The 14,118-nt window shown below is 51.4% G+C and overlaps 1 protein-coding gene across 3 annotated transcripts in view; it reads right to left on the reverse strand.

Annotated features, from left to right (window-relative positions):
- The window catches only part of SLC15A3 (solute carrier family 15 member 3), a 203,162-nt gene extending 189,612 nt beyond the window's left edge, over window positions 1–13,550 (reverse strand). Inside the window, exons 1-2 of one of the 3 annotated variants that reach the window (XR_015307568.1) lie at window positions 13,348–13,550; window positions 11,763–13,198 (exon numbers count right to left, since the gene is read on the reverse strand). Coding sequence is in view for 1 of the 3 variants with exons in the window: in XM_086953338.1 (XP_086809464.1) it covers window positions 11,763–12,341 (579 nt within the window). In the remaining 2 variants the exon portion in view is untranslated. Of the gene's footprint in view, window positions 1–11,762; window positions 13,271–13,347 lie in introns of those variants that run through there. The other 2 variants (XR_015307569.1, XM_086953338.1) reach the window with 2 other exon arrangements.
- Window positions 13,551–14,118: the final 568 nt, after the last annotated feature.

Here is a 14,118-nt window from a genome sequence, read left to right on the forward strand (position 1 = left end):
GAGCGCAAGCAGGTATTTGAGAGAAAGTGCCATCAGAGTGCAAGGGGGTCAGTTATTTGGGCGTAGAGAAACACAAGAGGGAGAGAGCTGGAAAACACATGCAAGCTAATGGAGTGCGTAACCAAAAAGGAAAAACGTTCCTAACCAGGGGCACAACTCAATTCTGATTTCATTTTTTACTGTTTTGAGTCGCAGGGAGATTAAGTGATTTGCCCAGAATCACAGGATATTGAGCCAACGCCGAGACTAAAACCTGGTCCCCCCCCCCGTCCCTAAGTCGCCAGCTCTGGCCTTATTGCCACATCCTCCCCTTGTTATAGTTTTTGCAGGAGTAATGAGCATTGGAGTCATTCTATGGCTAATACGTGGAATAAAGTGCATTTTAAAGCACACTGGGCCTCTAACAAATTGTATTGGAAGATTATGCCTGACATTTAAGGAATTTTGGCAGAACAAATGCTAAGTGTTGTATTTTACTACACATTAAGCAGGTTTATCTAGAATAAAGTGGCATTTCTGGTTCTAATTCTAGTTTCATCAACAATTAGTGACAAATGATAACACGTAACGCTTCCTAGTCCGTCTACACATTTCCTGATTCCATTTAATGTTCTCTATAACAGTCCACATTGGCTCACAGTGCCCTGAAATGCTGCATCTTGCTGCTCTGCCCCCGTCAGTGTCCATGTGGGAATGCTCGTGGGCAACATACCTCAGGCTAGAGTAACGAGGAGCAGGCACCGGCCCTCAGCCACAGCCACTAGTATGATCTGCAGGGAGGTTTCCCGACATGCATATGTCACCACCAATTGCCAATTATCCCTCTCCTGAACCTTTGGTGCCAGTCAAGACCAAGGATTCATGCAGTGCGACCACTGGTGCCAGTCAAGACCAAGGATTCATGCAGTGCGACCACTCGTGCCAATAAAGGTCAAGGATTCATGTAGTGCGACCACTGGTGCCAGTCAAGGCCAAGGATTCATGCAGTGTGACCACTGGTGCCAGTCAAGGCCGAGGATTCATGCAGTGTGACCACTGGTGCCAGTCAAGACCAAGGATTCATGCAGTGCAACCACTCGTGCCAATCAAGGTCAAGGATTCATGTAGTGCGACCACTGGTGCCAGTCAAGGCCAAGGATTCATGCAGTGCGACCACTGGTGCCAGTCAAGACCAAGGATTCATGCAGTGCGACCACTGGTGCCAGTCAAGACCAAGGATTCATGCAGTGTGACCACTGGTGCCAGTCAAGACCAAGGATTCATGCAGTGAGACCACTGGTGCCAGTCAAGACCAAGGATTCATGCAGTGCGATCACTAGTGCCAGTCAAGACCAAGGATTCATGCAGTGCGACCACTGGTGCCAGTCAAGACCAAGGATTCATGGAATGCGACCACTGGTGTTAGTCAAGACCAAGGATTCATGGAATGCGACCACTGGTGCCAGTCAAGACCAAGGATTCATGCAGTGCAACCACTGGTGCCAGTCAAGGTCAATGATTGATGCAGTGCAACCACTGGTGCCAGTCAAGACCAAGGATTCATGAAGTGTGACCACTTGTTTCAGTCAAGACCAAGGATTCATGCAGTGCGACCACTGGTGCCAGTCAAGACCAAGGATTCATGCATTGCGACCACTGGTGTCAGTCAAGACCAAGGATTCATGCATTGCGACCACTGGTGTCAGTCAAGACCAAGGATTCATGCAGTGCGACCACTGGTTCCAGTCAAGGTCAAGGATTCATGCAGTGCGACCACTGGTCCAGTCAAGGTCAAGGATTCATAGAGTTCGACCACTGGTGCCAGTCAAGACCAAGGATTCATGCAGTGCGACCACTGGTGCCAGTCAAGACCAAGGATTCATGCAGTGCGACCACTGGTGCCAGTCAAGACCAAGGATTCATGCAGTGAGACCACTGGTGCCAGTCAAGACCAAGGATTCATGCAGTGCGATCACTGGTGCCAGTCAAGACCAAGGATTCATGCAGTGCGACCACTGGTGCCAGTCAAGACCAAGGATTCATGGAATGCGACCACTTGTGTCAGTCAAGACCAAGGATTCATGGAATGCGACCACTGGTGCCAGTCAAGACCAAGGATTCATGCAGTGCAACCACTGGTGCCAGTCAAGGTCAATGATTGATGCAGTGCAACCACTGGTGCCAGTCAAGACCAAGGATTCATGAAGTGTGACCACTTGTTTCAGTCAAGACCAAGGATTCATGCAGTGCGACCACTGGTGCCAGTCAAGACCAAGGATTCATGAAGTGGGACCACTTGTTTCAGTCAAGACCAAGGATTCATGCAGTGCGACCACTAGTGCCAGTCAAGACCAAGGATTCATGCAGTGCGACCACTGGTGCCAGTCAAGACCAATGATTTATTCAGTGCGACCACTGGTGCCAGTCAAGACCAAGCATTCATTCAGTGCGACCACTGGTGCCAGTCAAGACAAAAGAGTCATTCAGTGCGACCACTGGTGCCAGTCAAGACCAAGGATTCATGGAGTGCGACCACTGGTGCCAGTCAAGACCAAGGATTCATGCAGTGCGACCACTGGTGCCAGTCAAGACCAAGGATTCATGCATTGCGGTCACTGGTGCCAGTCAAGGTCAAGGATTCCTGCAGTGCGACCACTCGTGCCAGTCAAGGTCATGGATTCATGCAGTGTGACCACTGGTGCAAGTCAAGACCAAGGATTCATGCAGTGAGACCACTGGTGCCAGTCAAGACCAAGGATTCACGCAGTGCGACCACTGGTGCTAGTCAAGACCAAGGATTCATGCAGTGCGACCACTGGTGCCAGTCAAAACCAAGGATTCATGCAGTGCGACCACTGGCGCCAGTCAAGGTCAAGGATTCATGCAGTGCGACCACTGGTGCCAGTCAAGACCAAGGATTCATGCAGTGCGGCCACTGGTGCCAGTCAAGACCAAAGATTCATGCAGTGCAACCACTGGTGCCAGTCAAGGTCATGGATTCATGCAGTGGGACCACTGGTGCCAGTCAAGGTCAAGGATTCATGCAGTGCGACCACTGGTGCCAGTCAAGGTCAAGGATTCATTCAGTGCTACCACTGGTGCCAGTCAAGACCAAACAGTCATGCAGTGTGACCACTGGTGCCAGTCAAGACCATGGATTCATGCAGTGCGGCCACTGGTACCAGTCAAGACCAAGGATTCATGGAGTGCGACCACTTGTGCCAGTCAAGACCAAGGATTCATGCAGTGCGACCACCGGTGCCAGTCAAGACCAAGGATTCATGCAGTGCGACCACTGGTGCCAGTCAAGACCAAGGATTCATGCAGTGCGACCACTGGTTCCAGTCAAGGTCAAGGATTCATGCAGTGCGACCACTGGTCCAGTCAAGGTCAAGGATTCATAGAGTTCGACCACTGGTGCCAGTCAAGACCAAGGATTCATGCAGTGCGACCACTGGTGCCAGTCAAGACCAAGGATTCATGCAGTGCGACCACTGGTGCCAGTCAAGACGAAGGATTCATGCAGTGAGACCACTGGTGCCAGTCAAGACCAAGGATTCATGCAGTGCGATCACTGGTGCCAGTCAAGACCAAGGATTCATGCAGTGCGACCACTGGTGCCAGTCAAGACCAAGGATTCATGGAATGCGACCACTGGTGTCAGTCAAGACCAAGGATTCATGGAATGCGACCACTGGTGCCAGTCAAGACCAAGGATTCATGCAGTGCAACCACTGGTGCCAGTCAAGGTCAATGATTGATGCAGTGCAACCACTGGTGCCAGTCAAGACCAAGGATTCATGAAGTGTGACCACTTGTTTCAGTCAAGACCAAGGATTCATGCAGTGCGACCACTGGTGCCAGTCAAGACCAAGGATTCATGAAGTGTGACCACTTGTTTCAGTCAAGACCAAGGATTCATGCAGTGCGACCACTAGTGCCAGTCAAGACCAAGGATTCATGCAGTGCGACCACTGGTGCCAGTCAAGACCAATGATTTATTCAGTGCGACCACTGGTGCCAGTCAAGACCAAGCATTCATTCAGTGCGACCACTGGTGCCAGTCAAGACAAAAGAGTCATTCAGTGCGACCACTGGTGCCAGTCAAGACCAAGGATTCATGGAGTGCGACCACTGGTGCCAGTCAAGACCAAGGATTCATGCATTGCGGTCACTGGTACCAGTCAAGGTCAAGGATTCCTGCAGTGCGACCACTCGTGCCAGTCAAGGTCAAGGATTCATGCAGTGCGACCACTGGTGCAAGTCAAGACCAAGGATTCATGCAGTGAGACCACTGGTGCCAGTCAAGACCAAGGATTCACGCAGTGCGACCACTGGTGCTAGTCAAGACCAAGGATTCATGCAGTGCGACCACTGGTGCCAGTCAAAACCAAGGATTCATGCAGTGCGACCACTGGCGCCAGTCAAGGTCAAGGATTCATGCAGTGCGACCACTGGTGCCAGTCAAGACCAAGGATTCATGCAGTGCAGCCACTGGTGCCAGTCAAGACCAAGGATTCATGCAGTGCAACCACTGGTGCCAGTCAAGGTCAAGGATTCATGCAGTGGGACCACTGGTGCCAGTCAAGGTCAAGGATTCATGCAGTGCGACCACTGGTGCCAGTCAAGGTCAAGGATTCATTCAGTGCTACCACTGGTGCCAGTCAAGACCAAACAGTCATGCAGTGTGACCACTGGTGCCAGTCAAGACCATGGATTCATGCAGTGCGGCCACTGGTACCAGTCAAGACCAAGGATTCATGGAGTGCGACCACTTGTGCCAGTCAAGACCAAGGATTCATGAAGTGCGACCACTTGTGCCAGTCAAGACCAAGGATTCATGCAATGCGACCACTGGTGCCAGTCAAGACCAAGGATTCATGCAGTGCGACCACTGGTGCCAATCAAGGTCAAGGATTCATTCAGTGCAACCACTGGTGCCAGTCAAGACCAAAGATTCATGCAGTGCGACCACTGGTGCCAGTCAAGACCAAGGATTCTTGCAGTGCGACCACTGGTGCCAGTCAAGGTCAAGGATTCCTGCAGTGCGACCACTGGTGCCAGTCAAGGTCAAGGATTCATGCCGTGCGACCACTGGTGCCAGTCAAGACCAAGGATTCATGCAGTGCGACCACTGGTGCCAGTCAAGACCAAGGATTCATGCAGTGCGACCACTGGTGCCAGTCAAGACCAAGGATTCATGCAGTGCGACCACTGGTGCCATTCAAGGTCAATGATTGATGCAGTGCAACCACTGGTGCCAGTCAAGACCAAGGATTCATGCAGTGCAACCACTGGTGCCAGTCAAGGTCAAGGATTCATGCACTGCGACCACTGGTGCCAGTCAAGACCAAGAATTCATGCAGTGCGACCACTGGTGGCAGTCAAGACCAAGGATTCATGCAGTGCGACCACTGGTGCCAGTCAAGGTCAAGGATTCATGCAGTGCGACCACTGGTGCCAGTCAAAACCAAGGATTCATGTAGTGCGACCACTGGTGCCAGTCAAGACCAAGGATTCATGCAGTGCGACCACTGATGCCAGTCAAGGTCAAGGATTCATACAGTGCCATCACTGGTGCCAGTCAAGACCAAGGATTCATGAAGTGTGGCCTCTTGTTTCAGTCAAGACCAAGGATTCATGCAGTGCGACCACTGGTGCCAGTCAAGACCAAGGATTCATTCAGTGCGACCACTGGTGCCAGTCAAGACAAAAGAGTCATGCAGTGCGACCACTGGTGCCAGTCAAGACCAAGGATTCATGGAGTGCGACCACTGGTGCCAGTCAAGACCAAGGATTCATGCAGTGCGACCACTGGTGCCAGTCAAGACCAAGGATTCATGCATTGCGGCCACTGGTGCCAGTCAAGGTCAAGGATTCCTGCAGTTCGACCACTGGTGCCAGTCAAGACAAAGGATTCATGCAGTGCGACCACTGGTGCCAGTCAAGACCAAGGATTCAATCAGTGCGACCACTGGTGCTAGTCAAGACCAAGGATTCATGCAGTGCAACCACTGGTGCCAGTCAAGGTCAAGGATTCATGCAGTGCGACCACTTGTGCCAGTCAAGGTCAAGGATTCATGCAGTGCGACCACTGGTGCCAGTCAAGACCAAGGATTCATGCAGTGCGACCACTGGTGCCAGCCAAGACCAAGGATTCATGCAGTGTGACCACTGGTGCCAGTCAAGACCAAGGATTCTTGGTGGTCGAACAGCATGAATTCTTGGCCTTGACTGGCACCAGTGGTCGCACTGCAGGAATCCTTGACCTTGACTGGCACCAGTGGTCGCACTGAATGAATCCTTGGTTTTGAATTGCACCAGTGGTCGCACTGCATGAATCCTTGGTCTTGACTAGCATCAGTGGTCGCACTGCATGAATCCTTGACCTTGATTGGCACCAGTGGTCGCACTGCATGAATCCTTGGTCTTGACTGGCACCTGTGGTCACACTGCATGAAGACCAAGGATTCATGCAGTGCGACCACTGGTGCCAGTCAAGGTCAAGGATTAATGCAGTGCGACCACTGGTGCCAGTCAAGACCAAGGATTCCTGCAGTTCGACCACTGGTGCCAGTCAAGACCAAGGACTCATGGAGTGCGACCACCGGTGCCAGTCAAGTCCCAGGATTTATGCAGCGCGACCACTGGCACCAGTCAAGAGCAAGGATTCATGCAGTGCGACCACTGGTGCCAGTCAAGGCCAAGGATTCATGCAGTGCGACCACTGGTGCCAGTCAAGACCAAGGATTCATGCAGTGCGACCACTAGTGCCAGTCAAGACCAAGGATTCAAGCAGTGCGACCACTGGTGCTAGTCAAGACCAAGGATTCATGCAGTGCAACCACTGGTGCCAGTCAAGGTCAAGGATTCATGCAGTGCGACCACTGGTGCCAGTCAAGACCAAGGATTCATGCAGTGCGACCACTGGTGCCAGTCAAGACCAAGGATTCATGCAGTGCGACCACTGGTGCCAGTCAAGGTCAAGGATTCATGCAGTGAGACCACTGGTGCCAGTCAAGACCAAGGATTCATGCAGTGCGACCGCTGGTGCCAGTCAAGGTCAAGGATTCATGCAGTGCGACCACTGATGCAAGTCAAGGTCAAGGATTCATGCAGTACAACCACTGGTGCCAGTCAAGACCAAGGATTTATGCAGTGCGACCACTGGTGCCAGTCAAGACCAAGGATTTATGCAGTGTGACCACTGGTGCCAGTCAAGACCAAGGATTCATGCAGTGCGACCACTGGTGCCAGTCATGGTCAAGGATTCATGCAGTGCGACCACTTGTGCCAGTCAAGACCAAGGATTCATGCAGTGCGACCACTGGTGCCAGTCATGGTCAAGGATTCATGCAGTACGACCACTTGTGCCAGTCTAGACCAAGGATTCATGCAGTGCGACCACTGGTGCCAGTCAAGACCAAGGATTCATGCAGTGCGACCACTGGTGCCAGTCAAGACCAAGGATTCATTCAGTGCGACCACTGGTGTCAGTCAAGACCAAGGATTCATTCAGTGCGACCACTGGTGTCAGTCAAGACGAAACAGTCATGCAGTGTGACCACTGGTGCCAGTCAAGACCAAGGATTCATGCAGTGTGACCACTGGTACCAGTCAAGACCAAGGATTCATGGAGTGCGACCACTTGTCGCACTCCCACAGTCCTTGGTCTTGACTGGCACCAGTGGTCGCACTGCATGAATCCTTGGTCTTGACTGGCACCAGTGGTCGCACTGCATGAATCCTTGACCTTGACTGGCACCAGTGGTCGCACTGCATGAATCCTTGGTCTTCATGCAGTGTGACCACAGGTGCCAGTCAAGACCAAGGATTCATGCAGTGCGACCACTGGTGCCAGTCAAGGTCAAGGATTCATGCAGTGCGACCACTGATGCTAGTCAAGACCAAGGATTCATGCAGTGCGACCACCGGTGCAATTCAAGACCAAGGATTCATTCAGTGCGACCACTGGTGCCAGTCAAGACCAAGGACTCATGGAGTGCGACCACTGGTGCCAGTCAAGACCAAGGATTTATGTAGTGCGACCACTGGTGCCAGTCAAGACCAAGGATTCATGCAGTGCGACCACTGGTGCCAGTCAAGGTCAAGGATTCCTGCAGTGCGACCACTGGTGCCAGTCAAGGTCAAGAATTCATGTCGTTCGACCACTGGTGCCAGTCAAGACCAAGGATTCATGCAGTGTGACCACTGGTGCCAGTCAAGACCAAGGATTCATGGAGTGTGACCACTGCTGCAGCGGCAACCTTCTCAGCTTCTGCAGAGTAGAGGATGGATGGCCTGCCGAGTGACTGCGGTTCGCTCCTTCATTGGCTTTACTATCTGGGCCTGTGATGGGATGAGCGCATATCTAATGAGATGAGCGCATAGGTAATGGGATGAGGGCATAGGTAATGGGATGAGTGCCTAGGTAATGGGATGAGCGCATAGGTAATGGGATGAGCGCATAGGTAAAGTGATTAGCGCATAGGTAATGGGATGAGTGTCTAGGTAATGGGATGAGCGCATAGGTAATGGGATGACTTCCGAGGTAATGGGATGAGTGCATAGGTAATGGGATTAGTGCATAGGTAATGGGATTAGTGCATAGGTAATGGGATTAGTGCATAGGTAATGGAATGAGTGCATAGGTCATGTGATGAGCGCATAGGTAATGGGATGAGTGCATAGGTAATGTGATGAGTGCATAGTTAATGGGATAAGTGCATAGGTAATGTGATGAATGCATAGGTAATGTGATGAATGCATAGGTAATGGGATGAGCGCATTGGTAATGTGATGAGGGCATAGGTAATGGGATTAGTGCATAGGTAATGGGAGGAGTGCATAGGTAATGGTATGAGTGCATAGGTGATGGGATGAGTGCATAGGTAATGGGATGAGTGCATAGGTAATGTGATGAGTGCATATCTAATGAGTTGAGCCCATGGTAATGGGATGAGCGCATAGGTAATGGGATGAGCGCATAGGTAATGGGATGCGTGCATGTGCATAGGTAATGGGATGAGTGCATATCTAATGAGATGAGCGCATAGGTAATGGGATGAGCGCATAGGTAATGGGATGAGTGCATAGGTAATGGGATGAGTGCATAGGTGATGGATGAGTGCATAGGTGATGGATGAGTGCATAGGTAATTTGATGAGTTCATAGGTAATGGGATGAGTGCATAGGTAATGTGATGAGTGCATAGGTAATGTGATGAGTGCATGGGTAATTGGAAGACTGCATTGGTCTTCCACAGGTTGTCAGTGCTTCAGCCCATGTCCACTCTACTGATGCATCAGTGAAGAAGTGATATGTGTGCAATAGTATAGGACTTTCAGGCCTGCCTGGAATTATAACATGTACTCTAGCTGGGATTAAGGGAGACATTTCTTAACTTCCAGAAACCTTCTCTTTTGTTGTTACATCCCCAGACAGTTATCAGGAAAATTCAGTACCTCTGCATCATCAATTGCGTGAGCAATCCAGGCTAGTCAGAAGCTTTTGTGGAACCAAAAGCAAAAACGTGGACCAACAAAATCTGTTTTCCCAGTTTGACCAAACTGTGTGACTCTGAAAATTGCTTTCCTTCGTTGCTACTCCTTTTCCATTATCATCACACTTAAGACGACCTCAAGATGATTCCGTTCATTATGCACACTGTACAAAAACATTTTTTGAATAGGGTTTAATAGACCACAATGTCTATAATGATCTTATTCAGGAGGCACATGTCAACAGACTCGCCTCTTGGGTCAGTAATAACAATGTCATCAAGCAGAAGATGAAAAAATGTCATAGCCATGCAGTGTCATTATTGCGTAATGTGCAATAATGAAACCGGCTTTCAATCCCAGCTTCGCTGCTTGACCAAACTATGTGATCCTCAGCAATTCATTTCTCCTCTGTGCCTCCTTTTCCATAAGCATGCCATTTGAGAGCCTCTTGAAATAAATCAGTTCAGGATGCACACTGTACAAATATTCCTATAGTATACTGCTTAGTAGATACTAATGTTCAATCTATACCAGTAAAGGTTTATACAGAAGGCTCAAGACTGCTGACTTTGCTCTTGCGTCATTAATGACATTGTCACTTTAGAAGGGATGTTGTTGACAATCAAAGCCAATGCTGGCCACTCAGTGCACTGAAGTAATCTGCGCTTAAATGAAACAATCCAAAATACACGCTTTTATTTCAAAATATTGTACCTCCTTTATACACAAAGTGCCCGCCAGCAACACTAACAGGCAGGGAGGGAGTCAGGAGGACGAGGTGCAGCGTGTCGATGGATGGTTCAAGAGACAGAGAAAGAGCCAGCTGACTAGCTTTTCTGTCTAGTTTCAGAACTGGTTATCCTGTGGTTAAGTGTCCACAGGGGAAGATTTGTGTGGTGCTTACGTATTGTAGGTTACCTCAACGGGTAGGGTCCTGAGACCAAGGTGACACCATCATCAGCAATGAAACCTTCAGGCGCTGGGAGTCAGGCAACCTCCCTACATTTGCCTCAGTGCATCTCATCCCTGGTGAGAAGGACTTGGCTGGAAGTTATCACTGGTTACAGGCACGTGGGTGTGAGTAACCACGCAAGTGTTCGCACCATCACTCTACCTGTAGTAGCAGAGCCAGGTCTGAATACACAGCCTCATTGACTAGGAAGTAGGTAGAGTAGTGGCCAAGATGCAATATTTTGATCTGAGGCTTGGGGATCTTGCTACTACTGGGAGCATTGTGGGACCAAGTTAGGAGATGTACAGGGAATGGTGCAAGCGGCATATCAGTGGTCGCCTCGTTTTCACGTAGGTGTGGCGCAACTCGGGCGCACAGTGAATAGTTCAAGCCCCCTTCACAATATAGGAATGTAGTAGTGACCGAGAGGCTGGTGCAGAAAGGAAGCCTGAGGGGGCAACAATACTTCTGGGAGGCCCTACTTGGCTCAGTCTGTCTACTACTAGGAGCGCTGTGACTACCTCCCAGACCACGGACAGCGCTCCACTGCCTCTGGGCTAGGGTCTTGCTATTGAAATACCATATACATACATACATATATGCATACATTCATGCATTTGTACATACCATATCTACTGCCAATGAGGTGCTTGCCTTTTGTCCCTCCCAGTAAATGCGGCTCATGGACGGTCTGTGGTTCTCAGTCCTGCAGGCGATTGGCTTTGGGCTTGGCAGTTGAAAGACACAAGAGGTCCCCAAAGGATACACACATTTACCAGGTGTGAGCACCGGTGGACACTAGGGGTGGACATGTCCCCTGTCTGCATGAAGGCTGAAGGCGTGTGACTTGGTATAGGGAGTGTGGGGTATAACGCTACTGGTCGCGTGTTGCATTACGAGTGAACGAGGGGGTCACTCAGTCACAGGCTCTTCAACGTGGGGGTCTCTATAAGTGCGATGTGCAGAAGGGGCACCATAGGATACGCTGGGATCATTTCCACAGCACATCACGCCTCGTCTCCTCCAGACTCACCTGTGGACGTTCCCCCCTCCTCTCACCACTACGTCCACCTGCACCCTAGGAACACAGCACCGCAGGGTTCAGCAGCACCCCACTCAACCACTTCCAACTTTAGAGGATTTTGGGGATCTTCTTCAAATAATGACTTTTGTCAATCAAGGTTTGACCTGCCATCTTTACACTACTCTGGTAGTAAATAGATAATAGGCCCTAGGAAGGTCAGGACAAGTAGTAGCACCACCCCTACACACCTGTTCCTACCCGGCTCAGGAGCTGGACCACCCCCATCCTTCTCCATGGCGCTCACCTGGTCGGCTCCAAAGGAGGTCACGTTGGCCTTCACGGAGCTGATGCCAAGGGCCAGTAGGAGGAGGCCAGTGTACATGATGGGGGCGCAGTAGTGGGAGTGCGCCTGGGTATCGCACCCGCTGGAGCTGTTGCACGACCTCGGGATGATATCAATTACAGGCATGGCACCACACAGGTATGGCCGGATGTCGTCAGAGGCGGTGGCCGGCAGCATGCAAGCCGCCACCAGGTAGAGCAGCAGGCTGGCCAGGATAGTCCAATAGCGTCCCAAGTAGGCGTCCGCCAGCCAGCCGCCGAGGGGTGCCAGGACGTAGGAGGCCCCCAAGAAGAGCAGGGCAGTCTGCGAGGACTGGGGGCCACCCCAGTTGAAGAGGTAGCTGTTGAGGTAGAGCACAAGGTTGGAGACGATGCCGAAGAAGGCCAGGCGCTCGAAAATCTCCACCAGTAAGATGGCGCCACAGGCCACCTTGCGCCCAGAAAAGATGAACTGGGTCCAGCGAGCGTCCGATGGCTCCTTCTGTAGCAGGGGCCTACGCTCCCCGCTCTGGCCCCCCATGGCGCCACCCTGTCTGTCCATGACTGTATCGCTGTGTCTGGCTGCCGTCGTCTGCACCTGTCTGTCTCTACCCTAGAACCTTGCGTTGACTGCAGTCACCATGACTGTGTTTTTGTGGGTCTAGTCTGTCTGGGAGTCTGTTTCCCAAGCTGTCTGAGTCATGGGGTTTTTCCAGCCTCTTCTTTTAGTTCTGGCCGCCTCGCCTGGCCTTTGTCTTTCGGTTTAAGTTCTTCGGTTTTTTTCAGTGTTTAAGCTTTAACTCCATGTTTCTTTCTGTTACTTGGTGCCTGGCTCTGTCACTCTGTGTCCACTTCTTGTCTTTTTTCTTAGTGCCTCGTTACTGGTATCTCAAGTAGCTTCTCACCCTGGCATGCTGTGGTTACTCAACACCCCGCTTAGTTCACTGCATCCGTCCTTACACTGCAGGGCTTCCCGGTACCTCAGTCCAGTTACCTCCGAGTTTTTCAGTTCTTCAATCCTGGTTTCACACTTCTGGTGAGTTTCTCTTTCCCAGTAACTCAGTCCAAGTATCTCAGAGTTTTCAGTACTACAATCCTGATTTCCCACTTGAGGTAAGTTGCTCGTTCTCAGTACCTCTGTCCAATCGTCTCAGGGTGTATCGAAACCTCTTCTTCGAGTTTTTAGCTGGTCGTGCTTTTTTATTGCCTCTGTTCCGGTACCACAGAGTTTACGAGAAATGTCTCAGTATCACATTCCTGGTATCACGGTACCTGAACGCCGTCGCCTCGTTCTCTCTCGGCACCTCTCTGTGCTGGTCTGGTTCCCTCAGATTTTCAGTACCTCCGTCCAAGAGTCCTGGTTTCTCGGTACCTCGGGGCTGGGCCTCGTGTCCTCTCGGTACCTCGGGTTTTCAGTGCCTTCTCTGTACCTCCGTCCAAGAATCCTGGTTTCTCGGTACCTCGGGGCTGGGCCTCGTGTCCTCTCGGTACCTCGGGTTTTCAGTGCCTTCTCTGTACCTCCGTCCAGGAGTCCTGGTTTCTCGGTACCTCGGGTAGGTCTTCAGTGCCTTCTCTGTACCTCCGTCCAAGAATCCTGGTTTCTCGGTACCTCGGGGCTGGGCCTCGTGTTCTCTCGGTACCTCGGGTTTTCAGTACTGTCTCTGTACCTCCGTCCAAGAGTCCTTGTTTCTCGGTCCCTCGGGGCTGCCCGCCTCTCTCTGCCCTCGGCCCGGCCGCCTGTCACTTCCCGGTTCCTTTTTTGCCGGAGGTCACATGTGCGCCGCATGACTTCAGATTAAAGACAGAAGTGAAACTTTATCTGTAAAGTCATCAGAGGCGAGAGGCCGACGCCACTTCCCCATTCAGAGCCCGTCCAAGCGGTTCTGGCTGCCGCCCTCCCCTCTCCACCAATACAGCATCACCCGCCACCACCAGCTCTCCATCTCGGTTCTCCCATCCCTCCATGAACCAAGCACACCTGTGACCGTGCCTCTGAGCGCCCCTCCTCTCTGTACCACCCACGGACGCCCCATTCACGCATTATATCGACTGCACCTTCCATGTGTTTACCGCCCCATCCACCACTCAGCGGCCTCTAGCGCACACACACCTCACACACCTTCCCTAGGCACCTCACACCTCTACATGCCGACACCTGTAGCACTCCCCCCGTCAGATCATCCATAAATCGTGTACCTCCCCACCGGTGCCCCTTCCTCAAAACACCAATGCCGACTGCACCTTCCACCCACCACTCTCGCCCTCTAGCGCACACACACCTCATACATCGCCCCTAGTCAAGTCAAGTCAAGTCAGAGAATTTATATAGCGCACTACAT

Source organism: Lissotriton vulgaris, chromosome 1_2, assembly GCF_964263255.1.
Source record: "Lissotriton vulgaris chromosome 1_2, aLisVul1.2, whole genome shotgun sequence".
In the NCBI taxonomy this organism is placed as follows: Eukaryota; Metazoa; Chordata; class Amphibia; order Caudata; family Salamandridae; genus Lissotriton; species Lissotriton vulgaris.